The 16,533-nt window shown below is 42.3% G+C and overlaps 1 protein-coding gene and 1 long non-coding RNA gene across 8 annotated transcripts in view; one reads left to right on the plus strand and one right to left on the minus strand.

Annotated features, from left to right (window-relative positions):
* On the plus strand, nucleotides 1-14,741 carry LOC116441737. Its single transcript, XR_004239224.1, has 7 exons — nucleotides 1-87; nucleotides 706-826; nucleotides 5,940-6,006; nucleotides 7,957-8,019; nucleotides 8,964-9,150; nucleotides 11,880-12,662; nucleotides 14,510-14,741. It is a non-coding gene; the product is annotated as an uncharacterized LOC116441737 (long non-coding RNA).
* The window catches only part of LOC116441731 (24-hydroxycholesterol 7-alpha-hydroxylase), a 26,405-nt gene continuing 22,879 nt past the window's right edge, over nucleotides 13,008-16,533 (minus strand). For all 7 annotated transcript variants that reach the window (XM_032103989.1, XM_032103987.1, XM_032103988.1 and 4 more), the window contains 2 exons: nucleotides 14,591-14,678; nucleotides 13,008-13,883 (listed from right to left, as the gene is read on the minus strand). In XM_032103989.1, coding sequence (XP_031959880.1) covers nucleotides 13,812-13,883; nucleotides 14,591-14,678 — 160 coding nt within the window. In that variant the 3' untranslated portion in view covers nucleotides 13,008-13,811. The remainder of the gene's footprint in view (nucleotides 13,884-14,590; nucleotides 14,679-16,533) is intronic.

Below are 16,533 nucleotides of genomic sequence, written 5' to 3' on the forward strand. Positions count from 1 at the left end.
AGCTCCCACGGCGACGCGCCGGGAATCGGTGACGGGCGGGGGCCGTGAGGGGACGGGCGATGTACAGGGACAGCTGAGTGGGGACAGGTGATCCGGGCAGGGCATGTGTGGGGACAAGGGATGAACGAGGATATGTGACAGGTGAATGGGGACAGGGGACAGGGCAGTGAGGGGACACAGGTGAGCCGGGGCAGGAGCTCATGACACCCCAGCACACAGGGAGCGGTAGGAACTAGGCAGTGTTTTGTGTTCTCGTAGCAAAGCTGCTCTCCCTCAAGGTTTCGGTGCCCCCGCCCTGAGGATAAGTGGGATTGGGTGAAGTCAGGTGGAATGGAGTAGGGAGATGCAGAGTAGGTTAGGGTAAGGTAAGGGAGAGATAAGGTCGGATAGGAGGGATCAGGTAGGGGACATACAGGATGGGATGGAATGGGAGTGAGAAAAGGTGGGATGGGATGGAATTTGAACAAGAACGATGGATGGGATAGGGTGGAGTAGGGGGGAGGTGGTGTGGGATGAGATGGAATGGAATGGGAGTGAGAAGGGGTGGTGGGATGGGATAACGTAGGGGAGAGGTGGGATGGGATAATGTAGGGGAGAGGTGGGATGGGATGCAGACAGAGTAGGATGGATGGCCAAACAGTGCCAGGGCACCTCACCATGGTTTTAGTGACAACCCTTCAGGCCCCTCTCCTGCTGATGTTGTAGGGGTCCTAATTACTCTGGAGGATGGAGCTCCCAAGACCATTCCCACCTCTGACCAACAACACCTAAACTGTGCTTTGGAGCCAGCTCCATCTGGGATGGATCCAGTTCTTCAGGTTAACAGGTGAATCAGGGGTATCTCCTCACTATGGACAAGACCAGAAGGGACATTTATAGGGCTCTAAAGGAACATCACATTTACAATAGAAAAAGGCTGATGCTGGTCATGATTTTAAAAAGAAGAGAAAGCCCTCAGATGCCCCCAAGGCATGTTTTATTAAAGGAACGGCTATTTTCTCTCTTCCAGCTGCACATCCGAGGCTGCTAAACGTCAGAGGCTAACACTGATTTTCTGTGGTCTCTTTGCTTTGGAATGTAATACAAAGGGATTTAATCAATAGGGTAATACAGAAACGTAAATAGGTTTCTGTAAAGATGGCTTTGAAAATCTATAGAATGAAATGAAGAACTAGATGACTCCCATGTAATTATTAAATACCCTATAAAAATCTATGTAAGGAATAACTCTCCATTACTTAAAAATATATAAAAAGATGTGTGCCATTTATAGCAGCACTTTCCAATAATAACAGAAAATAAATGGTGTGAAGAATGAAATCAATAGCATATCCCACCTCATCTCTGCAGGCAGCAAAGAGCAATGCCCTGGAGATTGTTGTACTTGAAACAGAAGAGTTTCTTCCTGGTCCCTTAACTAAGGACTGACTTATGCCTTTATGCATATCTGGTTTAGACTTCTTTCAGGGTTTCTGCTTTGGTTCTACTTTTATTTTTAAATGGATAATAGGTAACTTATAATAGTAATTATTATTTTCATTGTATTGCCCTTGTGCCTAAAATATCAATCCCTGACCATGATCTTAGTGCTTTAGGCATTACGCAGAAAAGAAAGCGAGCTATGGAACCAAAAATGTCACTATATAAACTAATCAGCTTTTAAATCAAATTATTTGCTTGTTGGTTTTTGTTTTGGGAATTAAACCTGGTAGGATATTTTCATTTGTCTCCATTTATGTGTGTTCCCTTTGCATGATGTGTTATTTTAATATTCTGAGTAGGAAGAGCATCCACTGGGCTTTTTCTGTCCTGCATTTTATGATATAAAATTTCCTTGTGCCTTTTTATCTCCATCCTCTTAACTGTGTCTTGTGTCTCAATTTTTATTAATTTTCATATTGGGAAGAATGTTTTCATTGGGATGAAGCTGCCCTAGCGTGTGTTTTCCTTGTGGTAAAATAGGAATCTCTACAGTTTTGAGAGCAAGCTAACCCATGCTCAAGAAAAATCAGGAAAGCCAAGGTCAGCACTTCAGGTTTATATGCATCCAGGCACTATTGCTAAGATGAAGGGGAAAAAAACCCTGAATTCCACTGTTTGCAGTAAAATATCCTTTAAAGTAGATAATTATAAGAATGGCAACAATTGCAGGATTTTAACATCCCCTGTTACAAGCATTAAAGATTTCTATTAGGAAAGGTCACAAAATAATATATTATTTAGACATGGAAAAATGGTGTTGCCAAAATAACAGGATAAGAGCAATTGAGAGAAGGTCCTTTGTGGAATCCCACCCTTTACCCTAGAGCTGTTCAGGCCATGCACCCTGTGCCTCCTAAAGGCTGTGGCCAGCTTCCCACAACCCAAGCAGTGGTAGAGTGCCAAAACCTGAAGGAAGCTGTAATTCTGGAAAGGATACCAAAGGAGGTGATAAAACAGCTGCTACTTGCAGGATCCACAAGCAGTGCTGTGAGCTCATCCCACAGAACTGAGTGGGAGTTTGTTACTGATATCCCAGAGCACAGGCTTAGCCAGTCTCCTTCAAATCCTGAGCTGCTCATTATCTTCAGTCTGCACCTGCTTCCCATCTCCAGATTTAATCTGTAAGCAAAAGTGGCCTCTCAAGTGTGCTGAAGCAGCCACAGGGAATTTCAACACAACTGAAGCACTGTAACCAAAAGATTTTGCCCCCCCACCATGTTACCCTGGTTTCTGATCATCAAAATACAAACCCAGGCTAAGTCCTGCAGCCTTTGCAGATGTTTTGGTGACAAATTTTCCCTTTTTCAGAAGAAACAAGTAAGTAATGCCTGAAAATCTGTGGATGCTGAAGAAGTCAGTACTTCATCTTTTACATTTCTGCTCACTGGGATAATCCCAAATTCCTTGGCCAGATACGGATTATGATTTCTTGCAAATGGCTGAGTCTGGAGATTAGAGTGGATAAAGCAAGTAAAATTAATGTTGACTCTATCAGCATTATAATCTTGATTGTTTCTGTTACTCTTTTAAAATATAAAAAACACAGTTGGATCCATCTAGCTATGTCTTTTGTCTCCAGCAGCCAAGACTGGATGCTTGGTAAATCAGTGTAAAAATAGGCTCTGTATTTTCCCATTTACCTTATAATTTTGCAGCAACTAGGGAGGCAGAGATTTCTGGAACTCATGGTTAAATCCAAGTTTCTCCACTTAGCAGCTACCAGAGGTCCTGTTCTTTAGGAGTTTTTCTTATCTCTTTTTGAGCCCATTTGTGGTTTTGCTTTCCACAATGTGCTGTGACAGGATATTTCTTCACTATGTGTAAAAACAACTTCAAGTCTTATCCCTGCTTAGGTGTTCCCTTGTTACAGAGGCAGTAAATTTATTGTTTATACCTTCTCACCATCATTACAGGACAAGGGGGAATGACCTTAAACTGAGAGAAGGCAGGTTTAGATTAGACATTAGGAAGAAGTTCTTCCCAATGAGGGTGGTGAGGCCCTGGCACAGGCTGCCCAGAGAAGCTCTGGATACTCCATCCCTGGAAATGTTCAAGGACAGGTTGGAGCAACTTGGTCTAGTGGAAGGTGTCCTTGCCCATGGCAAGGGTTGGAATTATATGATCTTTTATATTCCTTCCAACCCAAACTATTCTGTGATCATTTTCTAGCCTTTAACTGGATTTCCCTTTAGCTATCTCTCTTTCAGTGTCATGTGGTTTTCTCTGTTTTCAGTGGGAGACTTTATCACCATCCTCTCTAGCCTTTCTAATTTTACAAGAAAACACTACTTTGAAACTTTGATTCTGCTAAAATGGCTGTTGAATTTTGCCGGATCTGGAATAGACAAGAGCTGTCTGGCCAGGGGACTTTGACTAACTCTGAGCATTGGGGCTAAAGAGTCCAATGACTCTGGGGGTCCCCTCATCATCTAAGCGGGGAGCTACTGATTCTTAACATTCAGTTCCTTTTTTTGACCACTTCCTAGTCCCACGCTGATGTTTCCAGAGGGCTTTCCACTTCAGTCTCCAGATCTTCTGCAGTGCTGGAACCAGTGTCTGTGTGCGTGTGGTTGGGTTTATTTTTTCCCGTCTGCATTGCTTTGCACTTACCACTGCTGAACTTCATCTGCCAGTTCATCACCCAGTCACTCAGGGCAGTGAGGCAACCTTGCCTCGACACCTCTCCAGTGTCTGTGTGTGCACAGCAACTGCAGAGCAGCTTAGCTGATACATATTGCAGAGAAAAGCAAAAAGGTGCAAAGCAGACACTCTTTTTGCTTTTTATCTACAGAGCAGTTTATATAGATCTGGGTACAGGAATAATAATTGCACAAATAAAAAATTCCTGCAAGAAAGGAGACTATCCTTCACCTTCTGTAAAATGCCAGTGCCTGTAGTGCCCTTGCACACGTTACTCCACGAGCAGGTTGATCATGGGCCAGAGCTGTTTTCTTTGGGAGCTTGGAGATGCAGGGAAGCACATGCTCCAGCTGGGATGTCTGTTCTCTCCAAATCTGGTCTGTGGGGATCAGGCAAGTGTGAAGAAGAACCTGGAGAGGGCTTCCAGCATCTAAAAGGACTACAAGAGAGCTGGAGAGGAGCTTTTATCAAGGGCATGGAGTGGTAGAACAAGAAAAAAGATGTTAAGCTGAAGGAAGGCAGGGTTAGAGTTAGTATTGGGAAGAAATTCTTCCCTCTGAGGGTGATGAGGGATTGGCACAGGTTGCCCAGAGAAGCTGTGGATGCCCCATCCCTGGAAGTGCTTAGCTTCGGGTTGGATGGGGCTTGGAACAATCTGGGATAGTGGAAGGTGTCCCTGCCCATGGCAGGGGATGGAATGGGGTGATCCTGAAGGTCCCTTCCAACCCAAACCGTTCTGTGATTCTATAAGAACCTGTGGCACTGCTCTGGAACCCCTGAGCTCCCGCCTTTGCAGGGGGACACTCCCTGCATTTGGCTCTGTTGCTCCCTAAATCCCCTCTCTGGCACATCCCTGTTGTTTCTAAGCATCTTCAGGAGCAGACAGAGGTCAGACAAGGAGCTCATGTCTTTTAAGGCAATGAGAACAGGAACAAAGAATCTTTCCATTTTACATCTACTTCGGAGAGTGAGAGCTGTCAGAAAAAAATAAAGGGCTTTTTGATTTCACATTGCAAAAATTCCCTATCTAACATAAAGTCCCACAAAACAGAGCTTTACTATCTTGTAGCTAACCCTCAGCTTTAAAGACAACAAAAATGGCATGTCCCCATTTCTGTTGAAGGAATATTTTTAACCAAGAGATGTTTTTTCAGCCTAGATGCATGATAAATCAAGGGGAAAACCAGGTTTCATTGACTTTTAAAACAACCTCCATTTCAAGAAAGAAAAACACAAACCTTTTGTTCTGTAACAAACAACATTCTTACAGTACAAGTGCAGCTCTCTCAGATCTGAAATACTATGGCCAGATGCAAATTCTCACATTTGAATGAGGATGCTGAAATACAAGGTTTTAATTTTTTTCCTTGTTTCTTTAAAATTTTGTGTTTTCCTCCTGATGTCCTTTTCCAAGGGATCTTTTGTCAGCAGAGTCCTGGACTGTTTATTTCAGGTCAAAATGTTTCATTAAGGTCAAGGCCTGTACAAGCTACTGTGCAAATTCAAAGGCAGTCTTGGAGGTGTAGCCACAATTCAAGAGCATGACTGATGATGTCAGCCCAAATTCCTCAAGAATAAACTGTGGTTTGCTGCCATGTGTTAACAAGTAGAAGCACTTGGTTTCTAGGATTTGCCCAGTCAAAATACAGGAAGCTGAGACATCTGGCTTGTCAAAATGGTCACAAGGTTATAGAGGCCATGACAAAGATGTCAGAAAATTCAGTCCAGGAAATGAGCACAGTTTAACCACAACATAAGTTCAGTCTCTAAACACACTGTCTTACCTTTCTGATGCACTGATTTCTATCTTTTTTCAGATTTTAATTCTCTGTGAAGGAAACTCCATGTATTTTAAGGAAGTGCTAAGCATCATGATGGTTTTTAGTAAGTAATTCTTACCATCTCTCCTGCTATTTCTTATATTTGTGATGAGAATTATTGGAAGTGACTTGCCCATTGTGACCCAAATGGAAATAAAAAAATGCAATGAGCCATAGCTATGTGACCTCAAGCCAAATGCTTCAAACTCATGTACCTAAATATAGACACCTAAATAAATGGCCTGGTTTTCAGAAGCACTGTGTGACTCTCAGAGTTGTAGGTGCTCTGAAAAATCAAGATGCTTATTTAGGTATCTAAATACAGACTGAGCTTATGAATAGATTATTTAATTTACTTCAGAATGTAGGCAACTAAGAAAACAAAGCTACCAGAAATTCTATTTTTATATGTTGTAATTAGAAGGCCACAGAATGTAATTCACTGCAAGACACAATTTACTCCTATAAGGCAAATAGTGTGGTAATTAATGTTTATTAATTGTTGAAAAGTAGAATTTAGGAGCCCTAGTTTTGAAGCAGTGCTAGACAGGTTTGATGGAGAGGTCCACTGTACAAGATTTCTTTGCCTTTTATTAATCTTTATCCTTAATTACGGAGATTGACACAGGAAGGCTTTCCAAAATGTCATTTTAAGGAGCTATGTTTACATTGAGAGATCGTTACAAAAATTCATATGTTTCAGTCTCTTAAGGTATGATCCATAATCTTTAGGCTTCTTGTGTTTCTTTTTCTTCTCTGAAATTTTCATTCATTATTCTGACACTTTTAAGTGACTACTGGAGGCATAATTGGAGTATCATGGGAAGCAGAGGGCTGTGTTATTAGTCAGCACATGACACCACATACACATTCAGTTATTAGAAAATAAGCAGCTCAAGAAGGTAAGTAACAATTGAGACTATATTTTTGAGCCTGAATTGTGCCTAAAAGTGAAAACTTAATTTTTCAACACTTCTACTAAGACATAGTTTGCTTACATACTTTATCTTTGTGTATGCTTGTATTTATATGATTGCTTTTATATATTTTAGCACTGATTTTCTAGAGATCACATCAGTGACTGAGAGTGGATGATGCCAGTGCCCGTCCTGGCAGCCCTGGTGCAAGGGGAATACTGGGGATGGCAAAATGGAAACGGTCTTGGTGACACTGATATTTTTGGGCAGTCCCAGCTTCCATGGCACTGAGTCACTGCAGCAGAGCAACCTCTAAGGAGTGTCCTCCTTCCACATCAGCCAGAGGGAAGGCTCTGCCCCTTCCTCCTGCTCTCCCAGCAGTGTGACAGAGCTCCAGAAAGGACAGCCAGTCCATTCAGGAGTTATCTCCTACTGAGGCACTGATCTGCCAGGCTTACCCCTGCAGTGTTGCACTCCAGCTTAAAGCTGTACAGGTATTTGGCAGCCTGGATATCTGAAAAACCTGAAGGAAAATGTAAGCTGAGTTTACAGCTGAGCTGGGAAAGGGAAAAAAGGACACTGATGAAGTCCCTAGGGAGGACAGAAACAGTAAATGGAAGATAAAAAGGAAAGATGAAGCAGGGCCTCTAGTCTGATTGTGTCCTTTACCTGCTCCAGTGCCACCTTGGGGAGCAGCCTGCTGTGACATCCAGTGGCATGGCACATCCCCAGGCTGTGAGAGCTCAGAGCCCAGCAGGCAGGACAGCCCCAGCTCCCACCTCTGCCCAGCTTCCACTTTTGACCCCTGTACAAAGATGCCAACGCTGGAATGTTTCTGTGTGGATGGATAAATGCACCTTCCCAGGTGCAAGTGTGGCAACTCAGGGCAGATGTGATTACAACAAATCACTTGGATTTGTCCTGGCTTGAGGGTGTGTAGAGAGCTCATTTCCTACAGACCCACAGGCCTGAATGTGCAACCTCTGAACCAGGCTGCAAGGCCAGAGTCTGCTGGAAAAATTTAGGTATATCGAATAATACCCAAAGGACAGAATAAAACCGTCTCCTGCTGATTCAGGCCTCTTTATTATTTTTAGGAACAACCAGATCATTGTGATGAAACTGGCTTTTAACAAAGGGGTGCTTGATTTCACTTCATGGTAAGTAAAACCAGTTGCCAGGTTTTCAGATAGTAAAACATTCTTTGGTTTATTTTCTCAGAAAAAGGAACTTCAAACCTCAGCTTTAATGCCTGAAAACGCCCTAGTAATTATCCTTTTTTATCTGCATATTATTCCAGTTCTATAAACAAGCTTAAAATAGTAAATTATAACACTAAGATTTGGGCAGAAGAGCATCAAAGGCAGTATCTCCAGCTGTAGTGAATTACTTAAAGAGCAGAACTCTTTGAGTATCTTGCACTGCTTATTCATTTTAACCTGGAAATCACGTTCAGGAGGCCATGTCACAATAATGGAAATCACTTGATTTTCTTGTGGTGTCAAGTGAACAGAAGGACACACTTAATGCTTTTCTGAGCATTGATGGGCTTCAGAATAAAGGCCGGATAAAAGGCCAGTGCCTTGAAACTGCCTGTGGATCTGTGTCAGCAGTTACAAAAACCAACACTATGAACCCAGTGAAACTTTTGTGTTTAATTGAAAAGAGTCAAGTCTGGCTACAATTGGGACCTTTGAGAGGAAGGTGTGACAGAGCCCCATCTTCAACTTGGATCCTGCTTTACCAGTGCAAGACCCCACAGCAAGAGTAGTTTGGACATGCAGTGCTGAGGGACCACATCCACAGAGCCTCTTTTGGCTCTTATTTGGGTCAGATCTTCACAGAAATCACTGGTAATTGCCTCTGAGCAAGGACCCTGGAAAAAAGGAATGCTAAGTCTTTTCATTCCCTAATGACACTTTGTGAGAACACGATCCTCCTTAGGTTTCGATTTCTTTGCCCAGCTGTGATTACATGATCGGAGTATTATGCACTCAGAAAAAGATGTTTTCTGCCTTTGTAGACTACCTAAAAGTTGCTTTTTGGAGGCAGAATGCCCATATAGAGAATTTAGGTCTTCAGACTCTCCTGGTTTGTTTTGCAGATTCCCGAAAGTAATAAGGTTGCCTTTTCCTCCTCCCTTCACCCCAGGAATGCACCCACTCCAGATCAAGAGCTTCTATTTTGGAAAAATGGGCAATTTTGTTGTCAGGACTATTCATATAGAAATGTCATTTCAGTGCTTGGTAAGACATTTCCATTTCCTGATCTGCAGTTCTACTTCATTCCAGGTAGGAATCTGCTCCTTTTTGTTTCAGTCCACTGCAAAAAGGCACAGCAAGCTCCAAAGGCCCATCCACTACTGGAGAGCTCTGATCTCTCTCAAATTTATCAGGAGCCGTTTGCAATCACAGCCAGGGCTGTTACAGGGCTATTCCTGGGAGATGTAGGATCTCCTCTCCAGCTCTGAAGTTTAGGTTTTTGTAACCAAAATCCATGTTAGGCCCTTCAGGCAAGGTATCCCACGTGAGCTCAGGCCCAATCATTTGCTCATTTGCCATCAGTCCTTCATCACTTGCCTTTTTCAAAGCTGGGAAGATGATGTATGGACTCTAGAGCAGGTAAAGCCTAGTGCAGCTTAGGAAAGCTAGAGTATAGGTGTAGTTCCTACTCACAGACAGATGCTACTCAACTTTCTAGGTAATGCTCCTCCGTAGGGGTTGGTTTTATGAAAGGAAGATGTCTTTTCACTCAACAAGAAACTTGTCCATAGTCTTTAAATGCCAAGCTCTGCATTAAAGTATTTCTGAAGACTGGGCGGTACAGTTGTTTCATCATCTTAAAAGCTGTGAATTAAGTCATTCAAAATATTTCTCCTGAGTGTTTTGACTGTAACTCTACAAGTAGTGTAATTTACCAGTAGCACACATCAGGAAAACATGCAGCTCATCCAAAGCCTTCCAGACAGCCATTGCTATCAATAACCAGGCAGGAGTGCTCTGATGAGTGGGAGCAACACTTACAGCTTTTAAGCCATACAGACTTTGCAGCAGTGGGTAATTGTCATTATTACCCCTGTGTGAGGAAACAGGGATGAAGTGATTCACCCAAAGAGCACAGTGAGTCAATAGGGGAGCTGGGAATAGAGTGCAGAATTCCCTGCATTATCCATTGGAGACCTCAGATAATATCATTTTATAAATGCTCTATCTTTGTAAAGACTTCAGTGCTATAATTATCCTCCCAGGACTCTCATGGAAACAAGATATTTATAACTCCATTAAGCCTTTCCTGGTAATTTTATGATCAAAGTGAAAAACCCAAATAATGCTGTGCCAATCAGTCGCATGTCCAATGTCATCCAGAATGGCCACATGATGAAAGCCTCTCCTTGGCTGTTGCAATTAAGTGCTTTCTATCTTTTGAATGCCTTTCCTGTGTCCAATTCCCCTTCTACCACATGGCGGACAGGGAGAAATTTTTGCCGTGTGGTGAGCTGCACATTTAGAATGTACTAAATGACTGGGAAAGATGCTTGATGCCAACAAAGCCTCCTGGTTTGGGCTATAAATGCTTCCTAAAATCCTTCCATGTGTGCCAGGTTCACCTAAAATGAGCAAAGCCACTTCAGTATTTCCACTAACCTTTGTATGTCCTTAAAATTACAACACAGATGCCAAGACCAACTGTAAACAACAGGTTAGGGACTGAGGCTTTTGGACCCTGGTTCAGCAAAGCACTTAAGCCTGTGCTTAAATCAAAATCCATTCTTATTCCCCAGATCCATTTTAAGAGTTTGTTTAAGGCAAAACACATGCTTAAGTCAAGTTTTGCTTGGCACAGTGTTTAAGCCCAGCACAGAGCGAGGGCCTTAAAATTAATTTCTTTTTGAGGGGAAGTCATTATTTTTAGCCCACCTCTCAATGGCCACAGCCCTATCTTTTAGTCCCCAGACAGCTATTTTGAGGAGGTGTACATGCTAAGCCTAAACTTCTGAGGTCTGTGACAATCAGTGGCACAGAAAAGAGAAAGACCACTTGAAATACTTGACTTGAGAGGGGCCTTCGGGGAGGCTCTTTAGAGGGAAGACGTGAAAGAAGTTGTGATTATTCTGGGAGGTGGCTGCTGATACTGTGGGTGATCTTGTCACTGCGCTGACTGGAGAAGATTCACTTGCAGGAGGGCAACAATTTTAGCTCAAAATGTTTACAGGAGTTTTATACTTCCACAGGAAATTCATGATTTCAGGGAAAATGTTTATAGTCTCTTCAAAAGTATCAAAAAAGATTTGGCTGGAATGTGTTAGTTTCATTGTTTTTTGGGGGTTTTTTCCCTGAAACCCTTCTTTGATATACAATTATTAAAGGAAAATTGATTTAACAGAGTTTTATTTCTCATTCCTCATAACGCTAGATTCCCTGTCTCATTGAGACAACTCCTACCATTGTTTCACTGACTTAGACACTGGAATTTTTCAAGCAGATCTGGCCTTTGCCATGTCTGGAGGAGGAACAATTACATTTTCTAAGATGTTTTTTGAGGGATGCTCCACTACTTTCCCTTTAACATCCAGACTTGATAGAGAAGGTAGAAATAAAAAAAGGTAGCTTGAAATACATTTTATTTCTCTGCGGTCTTAAAAATATTCTGCTTCTTACAGTCTTGGGGTAATGCCATGGATAAAACCTTTTTCTGACTCCTGCTATTGATATGTAGGACAGCTTTCTAACAGCAGGGAGAGTCAGGTAAGAGGACAGATCCCCCATGGAAATTTGGCACTGCTGTATTTAAAAGCAGCTTGTACAAGCACTTGAAGAGGAATAATTTAGATACTCTTAATCCACTCCTGCGCAGGGTATCACGATGACCTTTTAATGCCCATTTAACCCTGTCCCATGGGAAAGTCGTTCCCTCCCCCAGAAGTTTCTGGATTATTTCCAGGCAGAAGACCCCTTTTAGCTCTATCACTTAACCACCACATTGCTTTCCTAATCCATCTCCCTTGTTTTTTTCCACCTAGGAAAGTACAGTGAGTGCCTGGAGCTATCATCCACCACAGGGCAGTGATGGAATCCCATAGCCAGGAACACTTTTCTTCAGGGGCTTTTTTGGTATCCCTCTGCCATGAACAGTATTTCTTTCCTGCCAAAAGCTTCCACTTCTAATGAAAATACATCCTGCCTTTCAAGACTAGTATTTTCATGGCTGATTCTCAACTGATTGGGAGTTGCTAAATCGAGTAGCCTCACAGAGGTGAGGCTGCTGCAGCTCCACACCCCTGGGTCCAGCAGACACATCCACAAATGTGTAAAATGTCTGTGCACTGATGGTTCCAGTGGCCAGCTCAGACAGAAACACTCAGCACTCAGAAAAACAGCACCAGTGGCCTCATCCTGCTCCCTGCTCTGGCAGATCAGGGTGAAGGTGTGTGAGTGCAAAATATTTTAAAAAATCATCATAGAATCATAGAATGGTTTGGGTTGGAAGGGACCTTAAAGATCACCCAGTTCCAATCCCCTGCCATGGGCAGAGATACCTTCCACTAGACCAGGTTGCTCAAAGGCCTGTCCAGCTTGGCCTTACAAATATTATGGTCATTTCCAAATTTTAAAATCAAAATATACACTTCCAGGTACTCCCACACAGGAAATCCACAGGAGTGGCTTTCAGTTATGGAAGAGACACTGGAACAGCAATTAAGATTGCAACTCTTGCACAGTTAACCATTATGGGCTAAATTAAAAGTTGGATGAATCATTTTCCAGCCATATAAATCACTGAAGTTGTTCTATCCATCATGAAGGTAAGCCAACCATGTAATGAATTATACGTGTTATTTTCCTATGCATGTTATTCCCATAGTTTGTACTGTTGTTGAAAGTCTATTTATGTGATGGGTTTTTTTTGCAAATACTTTTAAAATGATGAATAATCTTTACTTCTAAGACTGAAAATACATGCCAGCTATTAATGTTTATGGAATCTGACAGCAGTTAAAGTGTTTGTATCTGAACTTATTTGACAGCTTCTTCAAACAGCTTTTACTAGGTATTTTTTATAGGATTAAATATTCTTACATTTGTGCAATTTGTTCTATAACGCATGTGGTAGGGAAAGCAAATGTGTTCTAGATATTAGACAACCAGTCTCATGAGCAGCAACAGCTTTCCTCGTGATCACTTTTTATTGGAAGCCAAACATCATGGTCAAACTGTCACTGCAAATTCATAGAAGGACCGATGATTCTGAATCCTGTGGAGCAAAATAAAGCTCGGCAGAAATTTAGGTGCTCCAGTGGAACAAGATCCCAAATGCTTGCAATTTTTCTGTTACAAATTCATTTTATTTGCAAGAAGTTGGCACTGGTTGTAGGCAGAGCAGGCCAGACCTTCACCTGCCCACACAGGCAGTGACACACAAGTCACCACAGTTTATCAGGATGTGGAGCTGATCCAGACGCCTCTGCTCAGACTGTCCTGGATTTTGTGCACACCAGCACCAGGGAGCTGTTTGTTGTTACCAATGTGATTTCTTAGCATGAGGCACCACTTTGGCCTTGGTTTGAAGCGCCCTACAGGAAGCAGTGACCTGGCCCAAGGGAGCTGCTTCTCTGCTGGTTCTGGCACAGCTTCCACACAGGACTTCCAGACACTGCAGCTTTTTGTCCTGCGTGTTTGGTTGGCGAGTTTAGTATATCAGATTTGCAAAGTCTGTGAATAACTGACCCACAAATTATGAATGCAGCAGGAAAGCTTGGAGTGAAGCACTGGGAGGTGGGCAACCAGGGGAGGAGCACAGGTATGACTGCACTGGTTTGGCACAGCACAATGTACAGCATTGAAAGCTGAAATCAAGAACTCTGCACGCAGAGTCTGAAGATGTGGGATTGGGAAGCAGCTCAGTGGTTCATCCATCCACGGGCTGGCAAAGAAAGGTCAATGCTGCACAATTTTCATTCCCGGCATTTATACTGGACCCCTAATGGTGCCATGGGTTGCTGTGTCCCCACCAAATGTAAAGGGCTCTGAAGAAAGAAGAAAATCAGAAAAAACACTTCAGTTAGTTCAGTTAATGGAATTACCATTGTGCTTTAACATTAAGATAAACATTCTTGCATCTTTGGTCTTAGAGAATTACTTCTTGGCTTTGCCAAAGCCATTGAGTAGGGCCTTCATGCTTAATTATTATTCCAGTCACTCTGTCAGGATGACACATGAGCTCTTAAGAAACTCTCACAGTTCTGAATATTTTCAAAATATTCAAATAATGAAGGGTTGACTGTGCCATTCTCCCTTATGGTAAAACCTTTCTGTGTCACAGTTGCTCATTCAGTTTTACCCTAATCAGTTACTTTTCACCCCTGAATATGGAGTGGAAGAGCACTACAAGTGTTGCATCTGATTCCATATCTTTAAAGTATTAATGATCCCGTTCCATATTTATTGTTTTTGTGAGCAACAAGTATCAAATCTCTGGTAATGTTTAGGCAACGATGAGACAAAACATTCTTGTAAGCACTTTGTTGTATAGGCAGTGCAGCCCCACTAATTGGAATTACTGGAATTACTCTGGATTTTTTGAGATAAAACAAAGATCAAGTTGTTCATTACATGCTTTATAATACTCCTCTCAAAATTTATGTAACTACAGTTGAGCATGGTTGTTCAGCTGAACCTAATGAATGAAGAGTATAAAGTTGGGGAATGCCACATGAATGCATGGATCTCTTACCTCCCTTGGCACTGCATCCAACAGTACAAATTCATACTTGTACAGGAACAGCACAACGAACAGCTGGATTTCCATGATCGCAAACCATCTGCAAGAAACGGGAGGAAAACATTGGCCCTCCAGACTGACCATCACAAGTGTGTTATCATCAGGTAAGAAACAGGGTGCCTTTGACACATTTTACACTGTGCTTTAGTTCTGCCTGAAAGTTTATCTTCCACAGGAAAACTGCCATAGTTTTTTCAGCATTGTTACTTGGCAAAGAACACAAATGTGGCAGCTGCCCCTTCTTTCTGGTGAAACGCTGGACCACCAGTATCCCTCTGACACCTATTTTAAACCAGCCCCTTATCATTATGGATTTTTCCACTGTATAAACATTTATGTTCTCCTAACACTTGCTGACTTGAAATAACTTCCTAGGAGTGAGAAGGCAGTCAAACACAGAAAAGGCCATATGACTAATCGTGCTATATAAAGTTATATAATGCAGCTGGGAGCCTGGTGACATCAGAGAGCAGTGACAGTGGGAGTTATTATTTAATGCGTCAGCATTAGGATGCAGTAGGAGACCCAAGGGCATGATTTCTTTTTTCTGTAACACTCTCCCAAAGGTCTTTCTTAGGCTGAAGAAGATTTTGGATAACTGCAGGTAAACTCCTCCAGGCTATCAGTTTTTAATGCTGATGTGTACAAGAGCTTTCTGCATTCACCACTGTGCATCTATGTGAGGTCATGGGATTACTCACTTGCAGAGTTTACACCTAAGTCTTAAATACTCAGTTAAAATAGTAATATTACCTTGCTCTTCTACAGAGAAATGCTGGAAAACCTCGATAAAACAGCTATGGGGGAATTCACAGGGGAGGAGGCTACATGACTGCATATGGAGTTGGCCTGGCAGGTGTGAAGGGAAGCTAAAAAGCCTCACAGACCCGGGGTAACTCATGCAGAGCCACCAGGATCTGCACATGGAGCTGCCCTGGGCTCTGGAGTGGGAAGATGTTTGTTTGTTTTAGGGCAGCTTCAGACCCAAATTATCCCTGTGACTTCACACTGGAATTGCCTTGAGCTTTTGGTGGCCTTGGCTCGGGGGAATGCATAACAGAGGTATTTTGATGGCTATTAGCCCAGCTCAGGTGGGATGCAGCCCAAGCTCCAAGCCTGCAGCACCATGCAAGGGTGGGTCCTTCCAGTACCAGCCCTGTTTGCACAGCAGGGCCCTGGACCCCAGTGCTTGAGGGGACAACAGAGCTGTTCAAGACAAGCACAGTCACACAGGTAATAACCACCTGGTTTTACCAAAGTAGTCAAACTGACATCAAATTTTTATTTTAGGTAAAAACTATGGCACAGAAATGGATTTTTGGGAGCTCTTCCCACATCAGTTTGCTAGACTATGGGGCAGGTAAGTTATTTGCTAGCTTTCAGTTTGATTAAATTAGCTTTTAATTTTCTGATGCACTTTTGAAATGGAGAAATTAAATGCTTCACACATTTCATTTATAAACCTCAATACTGAAATAAATAAAAATGCATCTTAAACTTGAAATATCATTGTTTCATTCACTCGTATGAAGGAAATCTGCAACCTGGAATCCTTGATACAACCCTTGATTTAATTTCCTTCTTTTTCAAGCCCATCACATTATTCTTTTACAATTATTGCTGAAAAACCTGAAGGTGTGTTACCATGTGGCCTGCCAAAGGGTCTGAAAGGGCTTTTTAGTTTCTCAGCAAGAAGAAGATTCTCCATCTGTTGTCTATCTGGAAATCTTATACTTTTCTTTCTAACCAAAAACTTATTTTAAAGATGTTATCAGAGTCCAGAGAACAGCCTGAACAAAGATATAGGTCAGGATATATAAACAAGCAGCTTTCAGAAACACTGTTTTGCAGCTTTCCCTGTACCTGCAGATGCCTCTTGCGAATTTTGCTGTTGC

This window comes from Corvus moneduloides, chromosome 3 (assembly GCF_009650955.1).
Source record: "Corvus moneduloides isolate bCorMon1 chromosome 3, bCorMon1.pri, whole genome shotgun sequence".
Taxonomy (NCBI): domain Eukaryota; kingdom Metazoa; phylum Chordata; class Aves; order Passeriformes; family Corvidae; genus Corvus; species Corvus moneduloides.